Source organism: Desmodus rotundus, chromosome 6 (assembly GCF_022682495.2).
Source record: "Desmodus rotundus isolate HL8 chromosome 6, HLdesRot8A.1, whole genome shotgun sequence".
NCBI lineage: Eukaryota > Metazoa > Chordata > Mammalia > Chiroptera > Phyllostomidae > Desmodus > Desmodus rotundus.
The window spans coordinates 80,553,831-80,578,523 of NC_071392.1; the positions used below are offsets into that span (position 1 = coordinate 80,553,831).

The 24,693-nt window shown below is 51.0% G+C and overlaps 1 protein-coding gene across 2 annotated transcripts in view; it reads right to left on the reverse strand.

The window, feature by feature from the left end:
- Positions 1 to 3,709: 3,709 nt before the first annotated feature.
- Positions 3,710 to 24,693, reverse strand: part of SLC13A4 (solute carrier family 13 member 4) — a 38,501-nt gene continuing 17,517 nt past the window's right edge. For both annotated transcript variants that reach the window (XM_024555129.3, XM_045191203.2), the window contains exons 5-16: positions 24,554 to 24,608; positions 22,272 to 22,311; positions 21,378 to 21,452; positions 19,449 to 19,633; positions 15,517 to 15,636; positions 14,382 to 14,483; positions 12,828 to 12,929; positions 11,935 to 12,032; positions 11,599 to 11,723; positions 8,277 to 8,438; positions 6,949 to 7,086; positions 3,710 to 4,867 (exon numbers count right to left, since the gene is read on the reverse strand). In XM_024555129.3, coding sequence (XP_024410897.2) covers positions 4,730 to 4,867; positions 6,949 to 7,086; positions 8,277 to 8,438; positions 11,599 to 11,723; positions 11,935 to 12,032; positions 12,828 to 12,929; positions 14,382 to 14,483; positions 15,517 to 15,636; positions 19,449 to 19,633; positions 21,378 to 21,452; positions 22,272 to 22,311; positions 24,554 to 24,608 — 1,340 coding nt within the window. In that variant the 3' untranslated portion in view covers positions 3,710 to 4,729. The remainder of the gene's footprint in view (positions 4,868 to 6,948; positions 7,087 to 8,276; positions 8,439 to 11,598; positions 11,724 to 11,934; positions 12,033 to 12,827; positions 12,930 to 14,381; positions 14,484 to 15,516; positions 15,637 to 19,448; positions 19,634 to 21,377; positions 21,453 to 22,271; positions 22,312 to 24,553; positions 24,609 to 24,693) is intronic.

Here is a 24,693-nt window from a genome sequence, read left to right on the forward strand (position 1 = left end):
TGAAAATCTACAATACCCACCTTGATCATACCACCTGGCTCACAAGATGTGATCCGAAATGGCTGTGTTGTCAGCAGAAAGAGCTGAAGCCTCGAAGAATAAAGGTTTACCGCCCTGAGGTAAACCTCCAGCCACTACAAGCTTAGGTGTTCCTTGTCATCAGTCACAGCAGCCTTTTTATTTGTGTGTTTGCTTCCAAAGTGGCTTCTGTGGGGAGGAAGGTCTCTGTCATACCTTGTGAACAAAGCTCATTTGGAAATCAGGGCTTCCCTTGGGAGTGGCACTTCGCGTCACTGACAGGGTCAGTTCCACCGGTGGGAGCCACCCTGCTGTTCCACAGTGAACACAGGCTGACGGAGGGGTGCCGGCCACACAGCCTCTCCTCGCTGTACGTTCTGCAGCAGTGGACAGGCGCGCGGAGTTCTCAGGCAAGGTCATCTTCCCGAGATGCAGGGGGAACTCAGAACCAGCAGATTTCAGGGTGCGGTTGTGAGTGGGGTGGCAGCGATTGTGATCCTGGAGGTCATGTTTTCCCTGGGTGTTTTGTGGGACCCTGGCCTCAGAAACCAATGGAGTGATGGGAAGAACCACTGCAAATCGGGCCTTTTTTTCCTTTAAAAATGTTTGGAAATTTCTGTTGATGTGATTTAAGAAAACCTATTGCCACACCAGACCATGAAAGGAAGGTTACTCACATGTGAAAAGTAAGACTTCGGGGTTGGTGGTAGAAACCTAAGAAATATATTGAACTTGAAAAGCTTATCCTTACACTGTAACCCTCCCAAACAAACAAAGGGAGAGAAAAACCAAAACTACCTTGTTTAAAATCATCAAGAGGGGCTATAGTTTGTTATTATATGTACTCTAGTTACTTGATGTCTTAGTAGACTTCTTCAGATTTAGTTTTTTGTGTAATTCAGCAGTTACCTGCTTCTGATTTAAAGGCAGAATTTTGCTTCTTATTGTTCCTCCAGTCAGTTTTCATTTGTGTGACTATGAAGTCGTGTGTTTCTCTAGTTGCCTGCGCGCAGGGGTTCACAGGGCACACGTACACACATGCGTGATGTTTTCCTTTCCCCTGAGCAGCTCGCTCCCTGGACACGGCTGGCGTTTGTTTTTCCGCGAGGTCTCCGAGTTTGAAAGCTTTTTCTGTTACTCCCCCTGCAGGAACGCTGCACGCCGTACTGGAGCAAATGAGGCTTTGCACAAAGCATTTCCATTCCTTATGCAGATGAATGAGTTCTTTTTCTCCCTACTATTAAGGCCTTGTGGAAAGGAACAGGGCGGTGAAGGGAAAATATTTTGAGACATTGCCTGGTCTTAATTAGGGGAGTTAGTGACATTTAGACTTTCACATGGTCAGTTTATACCTTCCCTGCATCTGGGTGCAACATAGTCACATATTGAGGATCTCGTGGATGGCATGTTTTGCAAGGCACGGAGACAAGAACAAGCTGGGGTTTTGTGGGTGCACGGGGAGGGGCACCGCCAGCCCCAAGTCCTGAGCCTGCCTGCACCACTGCCTCTGCGGTGAGGCCTGAGGAAAGGTGCAGTGCCGGGGCGCCGTTCTGACATGGGCAGTCACACGGGACTGGGACGCTGGCGAGGTGCCACGCACGCCGTGCGGGTGGCCGTGCTCAGCTCGACCTTGGTGAGGGCAGCTGCAGAATGAGCTCCTGTGAGCTTGGGCGGTCTCCGTTCCCTCTGTGTAGTAATGGTTTCAGCTTCTTGCTATACTGGGCATTCTACTGTTTGGAGACACTTTTTCAAACATGGGCCCCAAGTGTGAAGCCAGCTACTTTATTTGGTATCCAGCTGAAGGAACAGGGGTCTAGTCTGACATTGGAGGGAAAACTAGCAATTTTTTTTTATTTATTACAAGATGGTACATGAGTCTTTGTGCCGTGTAAATGTAACGGAAAAGACTGTATACTATGTATTTCATGGGCAACTTAAAGGTGGTTTAAAGGCAACTTTGACTAAACAAATTTGATGTGTAATTGACTTGAGAATAAGATGCAGCAATACTTAGAGTCTTTGTTTCTTATTTTCGCGGTCTGTCAGGTGAGCTGGTATAAGGGCATCATTTACAGCTTTTCCATCCATGTATTGTTGTGACAGAAGATAAAAATCAAATGATAATACCCTTGAAAGAGACACACGACTACGAGGGAGAGCTGTTAACACCCGGCGTGTGGTGCTGGTAGATGACCAGGGGTTGTTAGCCTGTGAGGAGCCGTCTGGTTGGGCCTGACTCCGGTTTGGGCAGAGGACAGTGCTGGCCTGTAGAATGGGCTCTGCCTCCGCTGGCAGGCTGGGTTCTCAGCTCCTCCGCGCATCCGGCAGCAGCCACCATGGGGAGCCTCACTGCTTTCCCTGTGGGGTGAGTCAGGTTCTCGAATGGACGGACAGCGGCCGCTAATTCCAAGTCAACTTTTCTTTCTCCTAGTAGTTATTTATGCTCCCAGAATCTTACCGACTATCTGGGCCTTTGTCTTACTGTCTGACTTAGGGGCTTGCTGTCCTGGCTCTGTAACGGGTCAGCCGTTTGACGACACCCCGACTCCTGCAAACATCCGCAGCAGGGGTGTCACACTCACTTTCACCGGGGCCACGTCAGCCTCACGGCTGCCTTCAAAGGGCCGAGTAATTTTAGGACTGTATAAATGTAACTACTCCTGAACAAGGGGCCAGGAGCTCGGCGCTGCCACCAGGTAGAAACAAGGTGCGGGGCCAGATAAAACAAGGTAGGGGGCCGGATTCGGCCCGCAGGCCTTGTGTTTGCCACCTGTGCTCTAAAGCAAAATAACCACAGAGACGCTGGCTCCATCCAGCCACCTGTCGTGACCTAGTACTGGTGTGTTATTTGGGCTCATGAACTCATCAGTGTTACACGCGGCCAAGTAGTTCGGCCCAAGCTCATTGACAGGGCAGACACCGAAACATTCCTGGTTCACCCTGGTCCGTCATATGCTGTGGTCAGGGCATGGACGTGTTGACCAGCACGAAGGAAGTTTGACGGTTCACAGGTACTTGATGAACCAGCGGAGTGACTTCATTGATAAATAACTGCGGAACAACGGCACATGCTAAGACGATACATGTTTTAAAATCATTAAAGCGATGTAAGAATTATGGGGCACTCCTTGTCCCATAAGATGTGTTTAGCAAGTAACTGGTGGTAGAAATCAGAAATACACAACGCCAGGAAACCGGAGGGTTTGGGAGCTACGAGGGGGGACCCAGAAAAACCCCTGGAATTATCTTCTGGAGGGCGGGCCCCGTGTAGCACAGGCTTCCCCTGCTAGGTGAGTGTCCTAGGAACCCATCTCTATCAGTGTACCAGCTGGCGTTGTGGTGAGAGGCTGTGTTTGGCTTCAGTGAATTTTTCTTTTGAAGACCCTTTCAACGTGGAAAAGGTGAAACAAAAAGCGACAGAAGCACTAAAAGGCATCAAAAGTGACGAGTTCAAAAACTGTTCTGAGCAGTGGAGAAAACGTCTCGATAGGTGTGCTGCATCAAATGGAGAGCACTTTGACGGGGACTGAAGTTTAAACATGTAAGAGTAAATAGACAATTTCTTAGAAATAAATACAAATTCTGACTTTTAGGAGGGGTCCCCCCTCATATATCTAGTCATATAGCAAGGACATCTGTCCTGGAGAAAATGGCAGGGTTTTCAGGAGGAAGGAGGCTTTGATTTCCAAAGTGGTTTTTCTCAGGGAAACATTTATTGAGCAGTTACAGTTTACTATATTGCCTAAGTTGCTGGGGACTTTCAGAGACGTAGGACATCTCCTCTCCCCTCAAAGGGCTCGCCGGCTTGTAGAAAGTGGCTGCTGGGCCTGGCCCTTTCAGCTCTCGCCTTCTCAGCAGCGAACTGTGAACTCCATCCCGAAGAAAGCAGTCACGTATCACCCATAGTGCCGTGGTCTTAATTATAGCTTTGGCCACCTTAATAAGACAGTATGAAAGTTTTCCTCCTTCCCAACACTTAACCAGCACAGTGGCACTGATGGTTCATGATGTGCGGAGAGAGATGCTAATCACAATGTGTCTTGTTTCTCTACTTCCTTTTCCTTTGACAGAAGACAGCACCAGCCTTTTTCGAAAGGGGAACAGTATTTCTTTATAGGGATTTGGGGCCAAGCTAAAGAGAAGCCACTAAAGAGAGATGCTTCAGAGGGAATCAGACTGGTGATAAACTGAGTTCTGACCACCACAAAGAGGACTTGCTAAGAATCACCTTTTTGTGGTGAGAACTTAGGACAGAAGCGCTTAAGAGAAAGGAGTTGACATAAGGTTTCAAGTTCTCCGTGAGATTTTCCTACCAAAGAGATGTCACTGGTTTCTCTATCTGTGCCTAGGCAGGATGATTCAGATTCCTTTTTCAACTCCTACAAAGGGATTAAGAAATTAGGAATAACCTCAAACCTACTGAGGCCAGTCAGTGCTCGAGGCTTAGCCCCTGAGGGGTGGCTAGGGCAGGCGTTCTCCTCCTGTCTTCTGAAAGGACAGATCGCAGAGATGAGATGCAAAGAAGTGAGGAAGTGGTCGGCTTTCTTGAGCTCTGGTTCTGTGGGGAAGGGGTTCTGCCCTGCACTTGATGTGGTGGGTGGCAGAATCTTCTGGTGGGGGTTGTCTGCTCCTGGCGTTTTCTTGGCCTGTTCGTCAGTCAGCTCCTGCTGGGGGTCGGCCGCTCCCTTGGTTGGCTGTCTGCCCGCTTGTGTTAGGCCTGATCAGTGACGTTACTGACCTTGGCCCAGGCTGGAAAAGTGTCCAGGTCGAAGAGGCTAATTCCCCATGTATTGATAGCCACCGTCACTATCACCAGGCCAATGACATTGACCCCCAGGCCAGCTTTCACCTGCAGGACACAAACCAGCACACCCTCGTCATTTTGAGTGGACAGCAGTGTGGCACCCTGAGTGCGCCCCATCTGTGCCCCGCCTGATCGCAGCCCACTCGCTGGACCTTGCTTTGCTCCTGGCGCTACCTGCGCTGCTCCAGGGTTGCTGTGCAGGGTGGCGCAGGACTGCGGAAGGCCAGGAAGGGCGGGGCTGGGAGAGGCTGTTAGAATCCTCTCCACTTGGAGCACCCTCACCGTCGAGAGGAGGCCCAGAAGGGAAATGCTCAGAACACCAGAGATTTGAACGTTGAGAGTTACACTAAAAAAGGGTCCTGCAGCTACATGATAGGGAAATGTGTTAAAATCACCCGGGTCTCTTTAGGGCAGGAACTGGCCAGAGCCTTTATTGTGCTGACAGGTACGGGGACTTGCAGGAGGGGCCGTGTTCCGTGGAGCTTTGCCACTGTTACCCTTTTCTTCCTCAAGGAACAGCTCGTGGGAGTTGTATGTCTTGGGTTCACCTAGGGGAACCGGTCGGCTGTGTCTGCTCAGCCCTTCCATGGGAAGGGGACACAGGCATGCTAGCTTTGCTTTCTTCTGAGGGAATGTCACCTCTGTGACTGACCCCTTCCCTTTCTGCCACGGTGCTGGGGACTCCCAGGTTAGGGGATGTGAGGCGTGATGGATGGCACAGACAGGGCCAGGTGGGAAAATGCTCGGGAAGGCTAGCTGGCTCCCGGCCAGGGCGTAGCAAGGCCCAGCGTGCAGCCTCAGCGAATCCACCAGCTGGCGTTAACTTGGAGAAGTTGCAAGGGAAAGACGAATGCCAGGAAATTGTTCCAAGCAAATGAGTGGACGTGGCCCCTCTCTGCTTTCTGGCACAAGCCCTGGATGTATTAATCACTCTTGCCCCCTGGGCCTTGCTGTGGAGAACTGCCCATGTTTCCTAGCAGGTGAGAGGGGGCAGGTTGTAAAGGAGCTAAGTTGAGGTCATTTAGAGCCAAAGGGGACCACGTAGAGCATTCTAGTACACTCTAGTGTGCAGATGGGGAAACTGAAGTCTCAGGTCAGTGCCCCAGCTGGGAATTGAGCGGAGGACTAGCTCACTTCTTGTCGTCTGGTGTATTTGATCATCCGATTCCAGGGTAGAAGGCTGGGGTGAGCGGTGGGGGCGCACAGCAGACGGCGCAGGGGACAGTTGGGGCAGAGCTCGGGATGAGACTGAGGGTTGTGCAGTAAGACGGGGTAAGGGGTGGCCATGACCTTGCCGAAGTATTGCAGGTGAGCTGGGTGAGCAGTTATGGTGGAAGGACCTGAGTGTCTGCTACCAGCTTGAAGCTCGCTCTTTCTTTCCTCCATGTGCTACTTAACAGGTCTGCTGAGAGTGAGTCTGGACTCTAGTGGAAAAAATCTTTGAGACCCTCAGCAAGGGTGAGTGCACCCTGTCTCAGACAGGCAGGCCCTCGTCCTCTGTACTAGCTTTTCTCACCCTTCCCCCAGCCCTGGGTGTGAAGGAGCGTAGCAGGGAGTACGGACAGAGGAGTGGGAGGTGGATGTGCGCAGCTCTAAAACCAGCCGTAGAATGCCTCCTCGCAGCCAGCTTTTGGGAGCCCAGTGGAACACAGAAATGAGCGGTGGGTGCTTCATTTTGCCATGCTGCTTCAGGGATTTCTTGCGGTGGGGAGAGTTCAACAAAACGATCCTCTTCTCACAAAAGACCTTTTACCTTAGGTTCATACAGTTTCTCAAACTTCGCCTTCTAGCAGTAAGCCAGCTTTTTGAATGGATATCCCGCGGTCCCCTGAAGAACCTGAAGCAAAGACTGCACGTACTCACGCCTTCGGGCTCTGGGCCACGGCCTGTGTCTGCTCCAGCTCTCTCCCTCCGTGGCCCCCTCGCCCCCAAGAAGGGCTGGGGGGAGCCCTTTATCGCCTTTCTTGGTGCTTACAGACCCTGCCCCACAACCTCTTCCAGCGCCACTCTTTGTCCCACACTAGACCGAGTGTGGAGGGGCCGAAGACAATGGCTACCAAAGAACAAACTTCGGGAGGAGGCTGTGGGGCTGGCCACCCCCGGCAGGAGGAGGCCCCCGCACTCACCATGTCTTTGATCTGGCAGTGCCCGTAGCTGAAGACGATGGCGTTGGGGGGGTTGCCCACAGGCAGCATCACTGCAAAGGAGATGCACATGGTGACGGGGATCAGGGTGTAGAGTGGGTTAATGCGCAGCGTTTCCGACTAGAAGGAGAGAATTCACAGAAGCATTAGCGTGGACATGAGACTGCTGTTTCCTGGGCGTGACGTCGCAGACGTGCTTCAAACAACGGCTCGGTGCTGGCCAGCCTTGGCTGGACCCCTTATGCGGGGGGTCGTGAAATCACTGCCCTCAAGGGCACGCAAACGTGCTCAGGCCACTCGCTCACTCCCCACAGGAACAGGGCTCTGAGTTACTCCTAGGAGGGGTGTTTCACTTCTTGGTGCTGGTCTAAGGAAGTGGTTTTTAAATTTTATTCTTTGGCTGAGAAGTTCTCTGAACACAAATATTAGCAATAGGCTGCTCTGATTGAAGCAGAGATCCCTCACTGCTGGGGTACAGAACTAAGGGGCCTTTCTTTCTGGGTAAGCTTCTTGCCCTACGTGGATGTGAACCCATCGGCTGGCCCTCGGGATTGCCAAGTTTTAACTAAGCTCTCTCCTGTGCTCACACTAATGAAATGGTGGGAGGCGGGGGTTGGAGGGAGGCATCTGGACAGTGAGCCAAGAGTTTGGGGTCAGAAAGAGCAGGGGGGACATTGCTTTGTTGGTGACGGGGAGGAGCCTTCATTCCATAGGTTCCACCTCATGGAATGGACATATTGTGTCTGGTGTATTACCTTTGGGGCCGCTTAGCCAGGCTAAGACTTGGCAGCTGCTGCCCTGCCCTATCCATGAATAATGCATTGTTCTGAGGTTGCTCCTGACTCTCAGAACCTTCTGGACACCGAAACCGGGTGGAGGTGATGGTAGAACTGTGGTCTTGGTCCTTGTTGCTGAGTGTACTTCTGGGAGCATTTTGTCTCCATTTTCTGTAGTTACTTTCCAGCCCTACTCTTAGGTCTTATCTCAGGAGAGAGAGGATGATGATGATTGAGGGGAATTGGAATCCTAGGGTTGTAAGGTTTCCATTCAGGGCTGCCCCCAAACAAATCCTACCCAGGCTTTTTGGAAAGGGTTTCTAGAACAGTTGCTGTGGTTTATTATCTATTTACTTACCAGTTGCTTTTGGAAAAACGTAAGTTTTCAAACTATGATTTGAACACCAATGAGTGAAGGTGGTGGAAACGACCAGAGGAGAGAGGACAGCCGTGGAAGCTGCCCCCTGGCCTGTGCCTGCCCCTGCAGGCCCCTGGGCTGCCCGCCTGGACATCTGGGAGCCCTGCGCTACTCACCAGGCTGCATAGGATGGGCAGGAAGATGGTGATGGTGGCGGGGTTGCTCACAAACTCGGTGACAATGGATACCAGGATGCATGCCAGCAGGGTGACCGCCCACGGTGGGAGGCTGCTCAGGGACAACATCTGGTGCCCAATCCACGTGGAGAGGCCAGAGCTCTGCAGGCCAAGGCATAGTTAGAAGAAAGGAGGAAAAGCACATTCCCAGGGGAGCTCAGACTCCAGGAGACCAGGGCTGTTGGGGGCTGGAGGAACCCCAGGAGTGCTCGAGCTTGCCTCCCTGTTTTCAGGCACACTGGACCCAGCGGCATCCCTGATTTTTATGATTAGATCATTTTTGTAGCCCAGAATTTTTTTTTTTATGATTGTACAACATTCACTCTTAGGGTTTCCTGGTCAGTGGCTGTCACGGGAATGGAGAGCCACCCACCCTCACAGCCACGATGGCTTGGCAGGGGCTGAAGATCCTTGGGGTGATGGGCCCCTCAACCTCAATCTCGTTTCTCTCTCTCCAGCCTCTGACGTGCTCACTGCCTCCAGTCAGCAGTGGCCTTTACGGTGCCAAGTGTAACTCGGCTTATGAAATATTTCTGTCATCCCCCGAAAGAGGGAAAAACTGTGAACCTCTTTAGATAGTAACTGTTCCTGCATTTTGAGGGGAGCAAGCAGGCTGAGCTGAATACTAGGAGTTTTACATGACTAATGAAGTGGAGAAGGATTACTAGCCCGTCTGCATTTAGTGGGGTAGGTGCCTCCGCACTGGCCTGTAAGCACGGGCATTCGGCCGCGACCTGTCGTAGGTTCAAATCCCATTGTCGCTGACATCAGGGTCTACAGCCTGCCCGTACTTTCTGAGGACACCAGATTCGAAAGCGTATTGTCACTCTTGAACCTTTTCCAGTAGCAACATTTATACATAGCCACTCCAAGAAATGAATATTCCTACTTGGAATGATTCACTGGGGTGGAAGCTGTTCATTTGGCAATGGGGAGGGCTCTGCCCCTTCCCTCAAACATGAAGAGGAGTGTTTAGTTTTTGTGCTAAAAAAAACCCCAGGTTACCTTATGCAACCTCCCACCCCCCTCCCTCCTCTCCCTTCTATGGTTGATATGCTCTGGTTTTTCCTATTTACCCGAGAGACTGCGATTGCAATAGAGAAAGGAGGAGCAGGGCAGAAAGCAAGGTGAGACGTTCTGTGGGTCCTCAAGCTCTTTTCATGTTTCCCAACTAAAGACAGCCTCTCTGTGTTGTCGGCAGGCTACTTCTTCTCCTCTTCTCCAAATCATCAAATCTCGTTCAACCTCCACAGCACCCTGGCTGCCTCATGGCCAGCTAAATACCAGGCCTTCAGCGTTCTCTCTGTTGCAGCCATTTTAACCTTGGCATACTTTTCTTTCTTTTCCCCCCTCAGCTGACTACTGACTGTTGCAAATCCAACATGTGGGGACTACATCATTTCATGGTTGGTACAGAGCCTTGAGGCCTACAGGAAGCCTGTAACTGTAGCTCTTGTAACATGTTAAACCTTGATCCGTGGACAGAGACAGGAGAGGGAGAGCAGTTGGCTGAGAGGAAACCATACCTGTTTTTTTCTTTAATAAAGAAATGGAGTTTTACTTACCATGTTATGCAAACAGCACTTGTAAGTAAAGCAAAGTAATTTAATGTCAGTTATTTTTCCCCCAAAGAACTATTTTACACTCTAATCTGAGAAAAATGGATAAACTAGACTACAAAGTTAGGAAAAAACACAACAAAGGAAGTCTTCATTGTTTAATTCCTTGGTATGAAAACATTTTGCATTGGATTTTCCTCGCTAATCTCAAGACTGAAATTATTTCAAACTCAATTACGTATATTGTACCTGAATTATTAAAATTAGTGAGTCAGGGTTTTGCAGAAATGTAAACTGTACTATCTGTCATACACGCCCGGCTTTGGTTAGAGAGAAAGATCTTGCCAGGCGAGGCTCGGAGGCCAGAATTAACCACTGAAGCGCAATAAAGATAAATGTGATATCCTGAACTTGGAGTTAGAAACGCTGACAGCGCGTGCACAGAACGGGCTGGGGGACTTGAGGCCCAATAGAGACTAACAGTGAAAAGAATGAAGAGTTTAGTTCACTGCAATTCCAACATCAATGTCAACATGAGAGCCTAAGGAAAACCTTGTAAAATCTTCCTTACAAATACAGGATGGTGCTTGGATCAGACGTGAGAGATGGGGCTTGGGGAGTGTAACGGCTTTATCCTCGCTACCCCTGGACTGTGTCTGAAGAAGGCCAAGGGCAAACCCCTGAGCCCTGAGAAGTGAACCAGCGTGGTAAGGGGTCACTACTTTTATGAGGAATAGTGAAAGAGTCTGAGGAGTTCTAGTTGGAAAAAAAATGATCTGGGAGCATTGATGAGTTCCCATTTTGATAATCATCACCTAAAGCGGTTTCCAGAGAACAGAGCCAGACCGTCAGGAGAAGCCCCCCGAGAAGACCTGGGCTGAATGAAAGTGGAGAGCACCCGTTCTTCGTCCCCTGCTGAAGCAGCGCCCGTCACCGCAGGGGTTCAGGTTCGGGCACCTCTGAAGGAAATCTCACACCGCGGGGGAGATGGGACTCGGTGGGCGTGTAGGTCACTCTCTGTGACCCGGTAACGGTTTAGAACGGGGTCATGAGTACAGAGAGGCTGGAGGGAGGGCTGGTGTGAACCTTCCCCTGATTCATTCGTAAGGTCGTTTTCTATTTTAGGGAGGGCTAGCACTTTAGGAAATTCAACTATTTCCCACCAGCCCCCTTTAAAAGATCTCATCCAAATCCCCCCAGTCAGGAAATCAGGGGGCATTAGCATCATCTTTAGCCTGTCTTCTCCAAAGGGGCTCACTATATGCACAGGGACTGAGTGGGGGACAGTTTGCTGTGTCATTGGGGGTGTCTCTGGGCCCTTACAGACACATCTCCTGTCTCCAATTGTCCCATCAGCAGCAGGAGATGGCTACAAAGTCCAGTAAACCTTCTGCTGGGACGGCGCGAGCCCATCGGTGGGGTGTGAATGCCATGTGCCATGACTCCACGGCACAGCTGATGTGTAACTCTGGTCCCAGCAATGGGACCAGGGGACTCCCACAGTACTCTGGGAAAGCTAGCTTAGAAGCGCCGGGAGCACGGCGTGTCCCTTCCCGGCTGTTCTGCTTCCCTTCCCAGTGACTTGGGTGAATGTCACCTCCCCATCAGTTGCTTTGACTCTTCCCCCCCAGAACTGTGATGATTTGGTCTGTAAAGTAGCTGAAGAAATATCTGATCAGGAAAGGACAGGATTCAAAAGCTACCTTGCTGCCGGAAGCCAGGGCGTAGCCGCCTCCCACCAGGATGACAATCTCCCAGGGCATGGTCTTCTGGAAGTCCTTCCACGTGATGATGGGCTCCGGCCTCGGCGAGGGCTCCCGGTCCTCCCCTGGGTCACAGGTAGACAGGGAGGTAGAGACAGACGCACCCCAATGGGTGTGATTTGTGGAGACGGGCCGAACTAAGGAACCGGGTGGTTTGGGAAGCTGCCCTGCTATGTTTGGGTGGAATCAGAAGGCCTTGGTCAGGCTCCTGAAAATTCTGACTTGGGTGTTATATGACCGGAGCCAGCCCTGACATCTCCCCTTGAACTCTCTCACCATCCTTCTTCTTCCCAAAGCAAGGCTTCTTCGCTGGGATCAGGAAGAGGAGGAAGCCAAGGAAGATGGAGACCGTGGCATCGGTGCGGTAGCCTTTCCTGGCAAAGAGAGAAGCAAGCTGGACGGGAGGGTCAGGATTCCCCAAGGCAACACGGTGTCTCTGGACAGTCTGAACACAAGGCCCCTTTGTAGGACAGTCTGGAGGGGCGTCACCCTTCCTCCCTGCCAGTGTTGCTGGCTGTGTGGTGGTGAATTTAATGGGCAATGGTTCACGTCCGGGGGCAGGGCCTGGCGAGGGGAGATGACTCAGTGGGAATTTGTGTGCCCGCGGATTGGGGCGAGTCCTGGAAGGAGTGATGAGGAGTTGTGAAGGTGAAGGAGAATAGACAAGGGTGGGCCCTCTTTCCTGCGGGGGTCACACCTCCCTGTGTGTCTTTTCTCAAATGGGAACCTGTGTAGGGAGAGCTTGAGGCCCGTGGCCCTGGCCCTCAGGGGAAGATGCAGGGTTGGGACAGGAGCCTCCGTTTGCCTTCCCCTGCACAGGCGTCAGCCGCTCCATGGCTGTAGTCTCTTTACAGTTGGTACTTTACTTTAGGAGCATTTCCCCTTTAAGTCTCTTAGCAACCCATGAGATAGCTGAGGTCCCAAGAGCTTTTGTCATAAGACCAAGTTCACAGAGCTGGAGAAGTGGCTGCAACGGACCCCAACCTGTGACTCAGACTCCACAGACTATCTCTTTTTCCTGAAGCTCTGCTGAAAAGGGGACTTTCATGGGAACAAAGTGTCTTCCTGGCTTCACTCCTGTCCCTGAGAATCTAGAAGGAGGTGCCGGTGGAAGCCGCCCCGAGTTTACGTGACGGGGTTGTTCTTAAGGAGGGGATGCTATCACTTACTTTTCAAAGAACGAATCCCAGCCGGGAACAAAGCCAGGCTCCCGCGTGAACCACAGCACGGTCATCAGGATGAAGAAAAATCCAGTCACCATTTCAGGGTAGCTACGAAATAAAACAGGACAATTTCTGGCAGCTCCATCACTTGCTTCGTGATGCTCCTGTGTCCAGAGCTCCAGCACAGGAGGCAGGAAGCAGTTCCTGCTTAGCCGCTCTGCACACTGGAGTGAAGTGGGAAGAAGGCCGAGACCGCGCCAGACAGAGCTAACCACACTCACTAGGTACATTTAGGTGGGGCGCGGGGAGGATGACAGCATCACACGTTTACGAGATAATTGAAAACACAGCCTGCAGACACTGCTGGTCCAGGAATTGCCACAACCTTTTTGAGACAACCTGACAATAACTCTCAGGAACCTTCGATTCGTTCCTTCCTTTTATCTAAGAAAATAACCAGAAATGCACTTCAAAGCATTATCTATTTAAAAGCATTTAAATGTTTTTAGGGAAACAACCTACTTATCCAATGATATTCCATGGCCTCGCACACCTTTCGGCATAGCTGTTTGTTACGGTGAGATGCCCCTACTAATGAGGTTTGCGCAGCAGGGTTACCCCCGGGCACATGCGACAGTGTGATGCCACATGAAACCAGGCAAGCTATAAAACTGTTCAGTATGGACGGGGTTTTACCAAAAACACATACAATTTTGCTCACACACACGAAGAAAAGGGGAGGGGCAGTACATCATGTTAACAGTTGTTTGTGGTTAACACTAGGTTGCTGGGAATGCAAGTCCGTTTTAACTCTTTCCATTTTTCTGTGTTTTCGAACTGTTTGACAATGAACATGTATTCCTTTTATAAATTAGTTTTTTTAAAAAGACAGCTTAAACTTGTATCCTTTCACCCAAAGTTGAACATGCCAATTGTCATGGAAGGAGAAACAGCAGGGAATAGGACCTAGGGCCACTGTGGGGAAGCTGGTAGAAATGGCTCTAAAACAGGTAAACTGTAAAATGAATGAATGAATGAGTGAGTGAGTGAGTGAATAGAATCCAACAGTAAGAAAGAAGGAACTGGCCGAGGGCCGGTGAGTGGGTTCTCTGACGCTCTGTCTTCAGATCTGTGTTTGATGCTGCCTGAGGCTCTCCAAACACAGTACGAAGTCCCCAGCTCCCTGGGAGTGGCCGCTGGACTTGGGGTGGCCCATCCTGAGCAATGTGGGGAGGCCTGACTTGCTAGAATTCAGCAAGAGTGTGGCTGAGCTGCCACACCTTGTTCTCTGTGCTTGAGTTGCCGCCTGTGAACACTCCACCCCCACGCTTCGGCTATAGCTTAGCCCCAAATATAGTGAAGGGGAAGGGCAGCCCCCTGGAATCTGAGCCAGCCAGACTGTGGCAGTAAACAGCACCTCTAAATGCCTGGGTTCGTGGTTGTGGCCCCACCCCCCCACCCCCCAGCTCCAGGGCATGTCGGGAACAGGGCTGCTCTGTGCTGGCTGCCTGGGCCATGCTTTCTCTCCCAGAGGACAGGAGGCAAATGGCGGATTCTTACCTGATGGCTCCCAGCTTTTCATACTCCTCTCGGATCCTCTTCTCTGACAACTCCTCCCTTTTGGTCTTATTCTTCTTGCTCAGAGAGCAGGTCTCTTTAAAACTGAGAAGGGGAAATGAGCAAAAGAATAAAGAAACACGGGAGACCAAGTATTAAGCAAACGCTACATGACTGGCTTGCTCTGAACATATTTCCACTCATGCGCACTTCCCCCCAACCCCACCTATCATATGGCTTTTATTTGTCAGGTTACACAGCCTCTCATCAACCTTCTTCCCTAGCCTTTGCGTTATCCACTAGTGCTTAATCACGTGAAGTTATGCCTTGTGGACTTAGGCAGGTGTATTTATGTTGTTTCTATATACTTGTGTGTTACACATAGGTGTGTGAGTGTGTTTATCTGTCTAGAGTGTTGGTTTTCTATTTGCAGCACTGGAGGTATAGACATAGTCAGCTATCATTGATTTGACCACAGCCTCTGAGTCATAAAGTACATGTCAGCTCAGAGAACATTCCCTGACCGATGGGGACATTCAATTCCATGGACTAGTAGCAAACCTCATATGCAATAATTCTTCCCTTTATGTGCTGGAGGCCTGTGGTCCTGCTCAAATGTGGAGCAGACCTAGGCTAGTGGTTGTGAAGAAGAGGCTTGTCAAGCAGGTTAATGTGCGAAATAACATTGCAAGAGGAGCGTCCAACTTATTTTGAGGGAAATAAGCATCTTCCATATGACTACTAAATATAAATCACTCGTGTCTAAGGCAACTTCCACTTGGAGTCACATTTCTTTAGAAGTTAGTTGAAATTACTCTATATGCTTTGAGAGCAAAGAAACTACATTAAACACTCTTCAATCCAGACTCTTTATAAATCAACGGTTCCTCTAACCAGCTAGTTGTAGTTACGAACGTGGCTCGTGGAGCTCATAGTGAGGTGCAGAGCTCACGTATGTTGTGAGCGTCAAGAGCAGACCATGCCTGACATGTCACCTAGTCCACTGTAGTCTGCTTAGGGGCACCCTCTGCGGTTCCTTGGCAGCTCCCCCTCGAGCGTCAGGTGCCCTCCAGGGCTTGCGCTGCGACCTTGGGTGACAGGAGAGCCTCTGCCATGCTGGCAGGGCCCCGGGACTCACTTGCAGCCCAGGAACAGCCAGTGCATCCAGAACCAGCTGACCACCAGCATGATGAGGGAGATGGGGAAGCTGAAGAGGAACCAGGTGCCAAAGTTGACCACCTCGGCGGCTGGATACTGGCTGGAGGGGACAGAACCAGGTCAGCGATTAGGAAAGCTGGATTTCCCCGTGGTGTTTTGTGGGGTAATACGCTAAATGCTCCTTAAAGACAGCAGGACCAACATGGAGACAGTGCTGACCATATGGTGAAACACAACCTAGAACTCACTCACTGGGCGGTTGCATCTGTACAGAGCCAGGCCAAGAATTAGGAAGGAAGCTGAAAAAGGCATCTGAGCAGCCAAAACTGGTGTCAGTGAAGTTTGTATACTTTGCGCTCAGGGGAATCGCTCAGGAGCAGTTTGCTCTTAATTTATGTAAAGATTCTGATAAGTTTACTTATCTGGTTTCCAAGACAACCGAGAATGGAGAGGGCAGTCTGGTATATATTAGGAGTTTTGGTTCTGTGATACGAAGCATCAGGCTGGAGAACTTTGGGCACCAGAGCCCTATGAAGGTTCCAGGTGTTAACTGTGCCCAACGGAGAACCAAGACTTGGAATCTGCAAACTCTTTATCGGTTCTACATCTACGGCTGCCTCAGGATGCTGGGGAGGCTGCCCAGGAAGCCAGGATGGACCACACGTGAGCCCTGATGTCAGCTTAGCGACGCCTATGTTTCTTTACCCTTGGACCCTTCTTGCTGGGGCTGGGCATAGAGCACCTCTAAGGTGGGAGCAGACTGAGCCCCCCTTCTCATGCTAGCACTGCATGGGGAAAGAGAAGGGCCAAGAGCAGGCTCCCCAAGAGAGAGAGCAATGGAAGCACAGGGTGTAAGAGGGCATAATCTCCTGTTGTCAAGGGGACATCCACTTTTATGCGCTGTGGCCTGGTCACGGACCTACCTTTACTAATACCTGTGTGCCTCTCGGAGAAGTTACAACAACCTGTGCCCTCCCTAACGGCCAGCGTGGGCCGCTGACAGTGGGCGCTGGGAAGAAGGGCTTTTGGATTGAGACATACTTCATTCAGTGACTCACCGCCCTGGGCGAACAGGCATTAGTCTGGTGCATCATTTCTTCTCTGCACACAGAAGCCCAGGCCCTGGACCCAGGGAAAAGAATGGACTTTTACAATAGATTAAATAGACTTTCGTGGAGAAATAAAAGGGACTAATACAGTTGATAGCATTTTAAAAAGTGAGAATACATATACTGAGTGTAAGAACTAATTTGTAGGTGTTTGAAATGAACTTTGGAGGTGGTCTGTTCACCAATGCCAAGGAAACACAGTGGCACTTTCAGGCCAGTGGGGACCCACCTTCCTGCCACAGAATCCCCTTGTCCAGGTAAGCCACAGTTATAACTGCAGGTACCATTTACCACCCAGGAAGTGGACGAAGGGAATATGAATTGGCCCGACCACAAAGTGAAGCAGAAATTAAAGAGCAAAAATCTCAGAGCCTGGACAGAGTAACAGGGTGGGAATCAGGTCTTAAACGTTCATCGGTCCTTCCTCCGTCCTCCTCCCTCCCTCCCCGCTTTCCTTCCTTCTTTCCTTCCCCTTTCTGCTAAAATGAAAGATGTGTTTCTCCTCTTGCCCATGATCAATTTCTTCACTGCACTTTTTGTTTTCCCAGCGACATCGCTCTGTCAATTATCCTGGCTCGCCCAACCTTCAACGCCCCTCTCATCTGCAACCTTCCTATCCGCGCTCAGGTGTCTTCCACCCTAAAGACCCGTTCTTGACCCTGCTTCCCTCTCGCTTTATCATCGTCCCGTATCTCCTCCCTTCACAGCCGACTCTCCCTGTCCTCACTTCCTCTAACTCCTCAACTCACTGAAATTTGGCTTCTTTTCCCATCATTTGACCAAATTGCTCTTGCCTAGGTCACTAGTAGCCTCCATGCCACCAAATCAGATGGATACAGTTTTGTCCTTGTTTTGCTTGATCATTCATTCAGACAACTTGAAAATACGGACCATTCCTTCCTCCTTGAAACACTTTCTTCCCTTGGGTAGGAGGACGCTGACTTTTCCTCATTCCTGCCTGATACTGTTTTATTCTCTTGTTTGTAGTCTACTTTAAATGCTCGAGCTTCGTGTCTGTGCCCTCTGCTCTCCTTACTCTACGTGTTCCCCCTGAGAAACCTCCTTCACTCTCAATGGCTTCAGTCCCCACATGCGCACCACCAGGACCGACTACCATCTCATCTGCGGTGCTCAGCACAAATTCAAATATGGGGCCCCTCATTCAGATATTATTAAAAATTTCGCCTTGGCTGGTGTGGCTCAGTGGGTTGAGCGCTGGCCTGTGAACCAAAAGGTTGCCGGTTCAATTCCCAGTCAGGGCACATGCCTGGGTTGCAGACAAGGTCCCAGTTGGGGGTGTGTGAGAGGCAACTAATCAATGTTTCTCTCTCACATCCACGTTTCTCTCCCTCTCCTCCCTCCCTTTCTCTCTCTAAAAATAAATAAATAAAATCTTAAAAAATAATTCCCAACCCTGGCTGGTGTGGCTCAGTTGGTTGGAGCATCACCCTGCGTACCGAAAGGTTGCAGTTTCGATTCCTGATCAGGGCACAATCCTAGGTTGTGGGTTCGGTCCCTGGTTGGGGCTTGGATAGGAGGCAACTGATCGATGTTTCTCTCTCTCCCTATCTCTAAGAGGAAATGAAAAAATGTCTTGGGTGAGGATAAAAAGAAATTTCCAGATGGTGACAGCAGAGCACTAGCCAAGCACGGGACCCTTCTGAGAGCAGTGGCCCTGTGACCGTGTGGGTGGCACACCCAAGGAGACAGCTGCGCAGGCCACAGCAAATCTATGCCCTTAGCCTGAAAACTTCTCCTGAGAATCAGAGCCGTTTCTCCTAGCTGGACATCTCAATTTCTACACCAACATTTCCTCCTCTTTCCCCTCAGGTAGTTCAAGGGCAACTCTGGCCCCCATGGCTGAAGCCGAGAGCCCGACAGTTAGACTTGGCCTTCCCCTCTCTCATGCTGCCAGGGTCCGTTAGGTCTGCCTCTGAATGTCTCAGAGCCACCACTCCCCTCCCCCGCCACTGTCACCCAGGCCACCACCTGCTCTCTCCTGGACAGCATCCTGAATTGTCTTCCTGCTGCCTGCTTTCTCCTTTCCAATCCATTCTCTGTTTTTTAAAAATCCAAAATGAGCTTTCAAAACTATACCTCTCATCACCTCACTCCAAGGCTAAACTCCTTCAAAGGCTTCTTCTGGCCTTTCGAATGAAGATTCCTTAGAGCAGGGGTCCCCAGTCCCTGGGCCGGAATGGGACCTGTGCGGGTCTGAGGGCTGTTAGGGACCAGGCAGCACAGCAGGAGGTGAGCAGCGGGCAAAGCCATTACCGCCTGAGCCCCTTATCCTGTCCTCCCACCCCACTTCCCTGCCTCCCCATCGGTGAAAAAATTGTCTTCCACGAAACCAGCTCCCGGTGCCAGAAAGCTTGGGGACTGCTGCCTTAGAGGGCCTGGCGAGGTCCTTCGGGGCCCTCCTGTGCACCTGCTGGCCTCCTTGCGCCCCCTCTCATTTTCCTCTGTGTGCTCTGCCCTCCTGCTCCGAGCCCTCCCACCTACTGTTGGCTTTGGCTGGAGACTCTCCCTTCACCTAGTTTACTCCAACTCATGCTTCAGGTCTCTGACTTGTGTTGTCGCCTCTTTGGGGAGGCATCAAGACTGGGTGGCCTCCCTGAGCGGGGCTCTCCCAGCAGACTCCTGCCCTTCTCTAGTCACAACTGTGGTGACTTGATCGTCTCTTTCCCCTCTTGGTACAGAAACTGTTGTAGTCCCATTTTCTGCTGTATTCTTAGCACCTTGCCATGTTCCTGGCACATGGTGGGTGCTTAGTAGGTATTCGTCGACCAAGCGAATTACTTACTTGTTGAAGTGTTCCAAGAAGATGAGGCTGGTGGAGGTGCCAATGATGGTGGTGAGGCCCCCGATGGTGGCGGCGTACGAGATGCTCAGAGACAGGCACTTGCAGACCATTTGGTCGTGGTGGGACTTGTACTTCCTGTTGAGTTCCTGGTTCCTGGGGCCGGGCGTCAGGACCGCTGGCTTTTCCTACCAAAGGAAAATCAGGGCATCTCTCCAACCCAGCTCGGGCTGTCCGGCACACAAAGCATGAAAAACAGGGCCACTGTGGTGCAGTGGGAAAGACTTTGACCTTGAGGGTTAGTGAGACAAATGCCGATGTCGGTTCTACCATTTCCCAGCCCCGCGGTCCCTCTGAATCGCACTTTCCTCTGTAAAATAGGGAAAATCCTATTTTCTCTGCCAGATCGTTGTGAAGAGTAGATGAAGTAATACATATGTAAAGCATCAGAACACTTCCTGGCACTTGATGAATGATAAGCTATTGCTATTTTTGTTGTTGTTAATGTTATTATTAATAGAAACAGCATGTCCCGTCTGTTACTTGAGCTCCAGGAGAACCGGTTGCCCTCCACTTTGTGTCTGGATAACAAACAGAGAGGGTCGATCTGTGTGGAGTTGGAATGACAGCCCTGACTTTGGGACGTGACTGAAAAATAGGCCTTGGATTCCAGAAGGGATCTAGCTTTCATTGGGCAGAGGGTTGAAGCGTGGGACTCTGTCCTCCTTTCCTTCCTCACTTGTGCCTCCTTCTTGCCTACTGGTTTCTCCTCGCTGCTTTTCCCCTCCTCCTTGCATATACGCCTCAGCCTGGCCGCAGCCCTCTCAGGCCCTGCTTGGTCCAAAGGAGAGCTGTTCAGGGTCAGAGGTTGCTGACCTCTGGTCTCGAGTGTGAGCTACAGAAGCAAGGGCCCCCTGTCCCCCTCCAGGCCTGGCCACCCCTCATGAGTCTTCATGAGACTAGGAGCGGCCTGGTGCAAATGTCAGGCCAGGTCATAGGACAACCATGGGGGAGGGGCCACATTGCCACATTTCTCAGAGCCCTTAACTATGTACCTATCTTCCTAGCAGGGCCCAGGTAGGTCTGGACCTTTCCAAACCTTCCTGAAGGATTCACTGATCAGCAGAGCTGGAAGAGACCTCATAGAGTCTCTGGTCCAGTGGTTTGCCACGATCCTTTCTTCTAATGATTATTTTACACAGGCCTTCCATTGTGTGAAATGTGAATGCAGCACTGAAGTGACATGCGTCTGTGTTATAACTGAGTGTGTACACACTTGGTCAGGGAGACAGATTTGAATCACGGTGTTCCCCTCATTAGCTCGAGGACTTGGGGACATGATTTCCTCTCTCCACTTCATTTGAAAATGGGGGTTCAAAATTCCTACCTCACTGAGCCAAGATAAGAGAGAAGATGCTTAGCATCATAGGTGTTTCATAAATGGTGGTGGTTACTTATGATGATGATAGATATTAAGTTAATTGAGATCATTTTGATGAACACACAAACCTGAATCAAGGTGGTAAGTGACAGTTGCAATTTTATACCAGCTTCAGCATCTAATTTCCTTCTGCATTTTGTTTCACCGAGAAATACCAGGAAAACCCTATTCTCACAGAAAAGCAGTTGCCTGAACATCTCCGGATGTTCAAATAAAATATTTGCAATGTCCCTGAAGCACCTTTGAGGGATCGTTTGGACACCTTCTGGTTTGGACCCGTCCTCAGCTTTTGTACTTGAAGCCATCGGGACCCAGACAGTAGAATGACTCGCCCAGTCTGCAGTGATGTTTGATCCCAGGCAGCGATGCGGGCAGAGAGGGTCTGGTGACAGCTCACTAGCTTGACATCCTTGCAACTTCAAGACCAGCACCCCGGGGAGGCTCCAGGCATCGTTGGAGGTGAACAGGGTCAGGACAGGCAAGCTACTTACCTGGGATGGATGCGGCTTGTCCTGGTGGTTTGCTGTTTTGATGGGGTTGGCGATGGTGGGCGCACCATTCAAGTTCTGTCAGGACAAAAACCATTACACTGTCAGGAGGAGGATGTGTTAGTCCTCGAGAAGGACCCCCCCTTATCAACCCAGGGGCACCCCATGCCCCAGCCCTATGGGGACCGGAGACTGGAGGCCAAGGACAGCCTGCAGCGGCCAGCTGCCCCAACTGTGCCTGCCTCCATCTCAGAACCCATCCAGCCTGGTGTCAAGCAGCCCATTTGAAGGGGCTTTTGAAATTTGGCAGAATATGGCTCTGTCTTTATAATAGAGAGCTTGGCTTTCTGGAACTTCATTAGCTCATGAAGAATCCGTTATTTATTTTTATCACAATATGAAAAAAATTGTACCATGTAAAAGCCCACAGTTTGGACTGATGTACGAAGAGAGGCAAAACTGGCTTTGGGGAGGGATGAGGCCAAGCTGCGGAGTGCAGGCAGCTTTGCTTCCCCCTCTAAATGTGTCCCTCGCTGTGATAAGGTTTTTGCAAATGGAACACACCCCGAAAGAAATCCTAAGAATGAATCTGTGGCTCTTGAAAATCTGTGTGGCTGAGTATTGGGTTTCCATGAAAAAAACCAAAAAAGGCTGTATGTGACTAAGCCCAGTACTCAGGGCCGGGGTTCAGAACCAGGCAGGCCCCTGCCAGGAGCCTGTCCAGGCCTGGGGGGCACCTCCCTGTTCAGGCCCGGGGAGCATCTCTCTAATCTCCCATCCGTGGGCCCGTGGGGCTCTAGGACAGGGTGTCAGGCATCTGTGTCCCCGAGTCCCTTGGGGACTTTCAACAATTTCAAAGCACAGGAAAAAACCAAAACAAAACCTGCAAGGACATACCTTGTTCTGCATCAGAGAAGTGAAGTCTGTCGTTGAGGTGCTGGAACAAAGCGAAGGAAGTGGGAAAATTAACAGTGGACCGGACTTCATGGGAACCTTCCCCACAGGTCCACGATGGGACAGATGACCCCCTAGACTCCTTTTTTCTAGGCTACAAGGAAGCCTAATCTCACCATAGTCTTCTCTACCTTCCAGAGATGCTGTCACGATTCTTGGGGGCAGGCACAGGGCATTTTCCTGGAAACTGACACACCTAATAATAGCTAGCTAGCATGGACTGCCGGTTAGGTGCCACGGATTCAAATAGGGACGTTAGTCCTCATTCATTGTTAATCCTTGATGCAGGCATTACTACCTGCACTTACGGGGTAGAAACTAGGCAGAGAGAGGTCACTGACTTCCTGGGAGCAGCAGGCGCTGAGAGGTGGTGCTGGGTGGGAACCTGCCACTGCCTGGGGCCCCACACCTTTTGGTCCCCAACCTTGGCCTTGCGTAGTGAGGAAGGTGAGCATTAAACTGTCACTGACTTACACTGAGTACTACATGGATGTTTCTGGTTTGTCTTAGTTCTGAGAACAGTGGGTGCTGTGACCTCACCCACCGTGAAGACGAAGGAGAGGTGCTGAACCCACGTGCAGGACTTGGGGTCCTGTGGTCACCACTCAGCTCCAGACTATTTCAGGGAAAGATAAGGAGTGGGTGGGGTAGTGAAGACAGAGGGAAGTGTTCTTTGGAGAGGGTCATTCACCTTGCGGGAGTGTGGTGATGTCCCCCCACTGCCACCTTCCTTCCCAAATCGGGCGAGAAGGGTGGGCGAGGACCGCTCAGACAGCATGGGAGGTGCCAGCCCTGAGAGAGGCATCCTCACACCAGAGAGTTCTAGGGACAACTTGAGATTTTCCTTTGGAGTTTGGGGACACATATTTTCATCTGGAGAGAACAAAGGCAGGAGGCCGGTGGGCACTGCCTGGGCGGCCAGAGTGAGGCGAATGCCCCAGCCTGTGCTCTCAGTGCCCAACAGGCTCGGCTGCAGCGGGGCACACATGGTGGGTGGCTGGGCTAGACCTGTCCTGAAAAGGCAGAGGCGACCCCAGAACAAAGGGGCTGTGCAGGGTGAGCCACCAGCAGACGGAACCAAGGGGAGCAAGAGTGGTGGTCCAAGGACCTCTTGCGGCCATCAGGCCTCAGGGACACTCCCCCTACGATACCACTGGCCCCTTTTTGCCCCTTTTTCCTGCACCCTGGAGAAGTCAGCGCAGCAGAGTGAGTTGGGGGAGAGAGGAGAAGAGGGAGGTGGAGGAAGAGAGAGGAGCCAACTTTCCCCCCCACTCTCTTTTGCCTCTTATTCTGCAGACCTGGGCTGAGGGGGTGGGTGTGAGCATGAGAGGGGAAGGGAAGAGGCTTTGGGGGACAGGTGGAAATTTTCAGGGGAGTCCGGGCCAGACTGCTGAAGATCTGAACACGGGAATGTTCTAATATCTGGCAGGGGCCAGAAGAGCCACAGGATTTACGTGAGGTATCCTCAAGGCTCGGGGAGGGGGCCCAGGATGCTATGACGAGGGACTTCCTCCCTTCCCGTATGCTGGTTTCACTCAATGTGAGCAGGCCATTTTTTATGAGAAGAGCAAATTGCAAAACTGTGCTCTAGCACAAATCCAACTCTTAAAGTGTGACATTCATCACGGAATACCTTGAAGTCCACATTTTGATATTGAATCTCCAAAAGAAATCAGCTGCTAACGGATCTACCTCCCAGGAGTGTTTGAGACTACGTCTCCTTTTCTGGTTCCTTCTTTCCACCTTCCCGTGGCCCTCCTACCACTGTCCTCTAATCCCCTACCCGCCACCTAGTTTTTCTCGGCCATATATAAGAAGGCCATATCTATAAACTTTTGTGATTCTCTAAGAATCTCCGGTGACATCTATTGTGTGAGTATTTTTCCATTAATAGAGTGAATGTATTATTCTCCTAAGAGGGACGTCAGTTTAGAGAAATTCAACTTGGTAGATACACAGACAGTAGATATACCCCTCAGATTCAGTAGTCTTTTTATCTCTTGCCCCATCAAGGCAATACCTTACGCTGAGGGAGTTGCCTTCAAGATCTCAGCAGGCCGCTCCCAGGTATGGAGAGGAAATTGGGGCGGGGGCGGGGATGGCGTGGCAAGATGTGAGCCTGGCCCCCACCTGTGGAGGAGCTGTTGAGGGCTCAGGTCTCAGCCTTGCCGACCTCGGAGAGGACCTGGGGGGGCTCTGCCTGGGAGGAGGGCAGTCATACTCACTCTTCACTGACAAAGATGAGCTCCAGAGAAGGCTGGCTGTAGTTTCCATCGAGACCTACAGTAGCAAAGGAAAGCAGGAGGTGAGACGTGGAGGCAGGCCCACCCCCGTAGGGCAGGGCTCCAGGGCTCAGGGCTGCTTG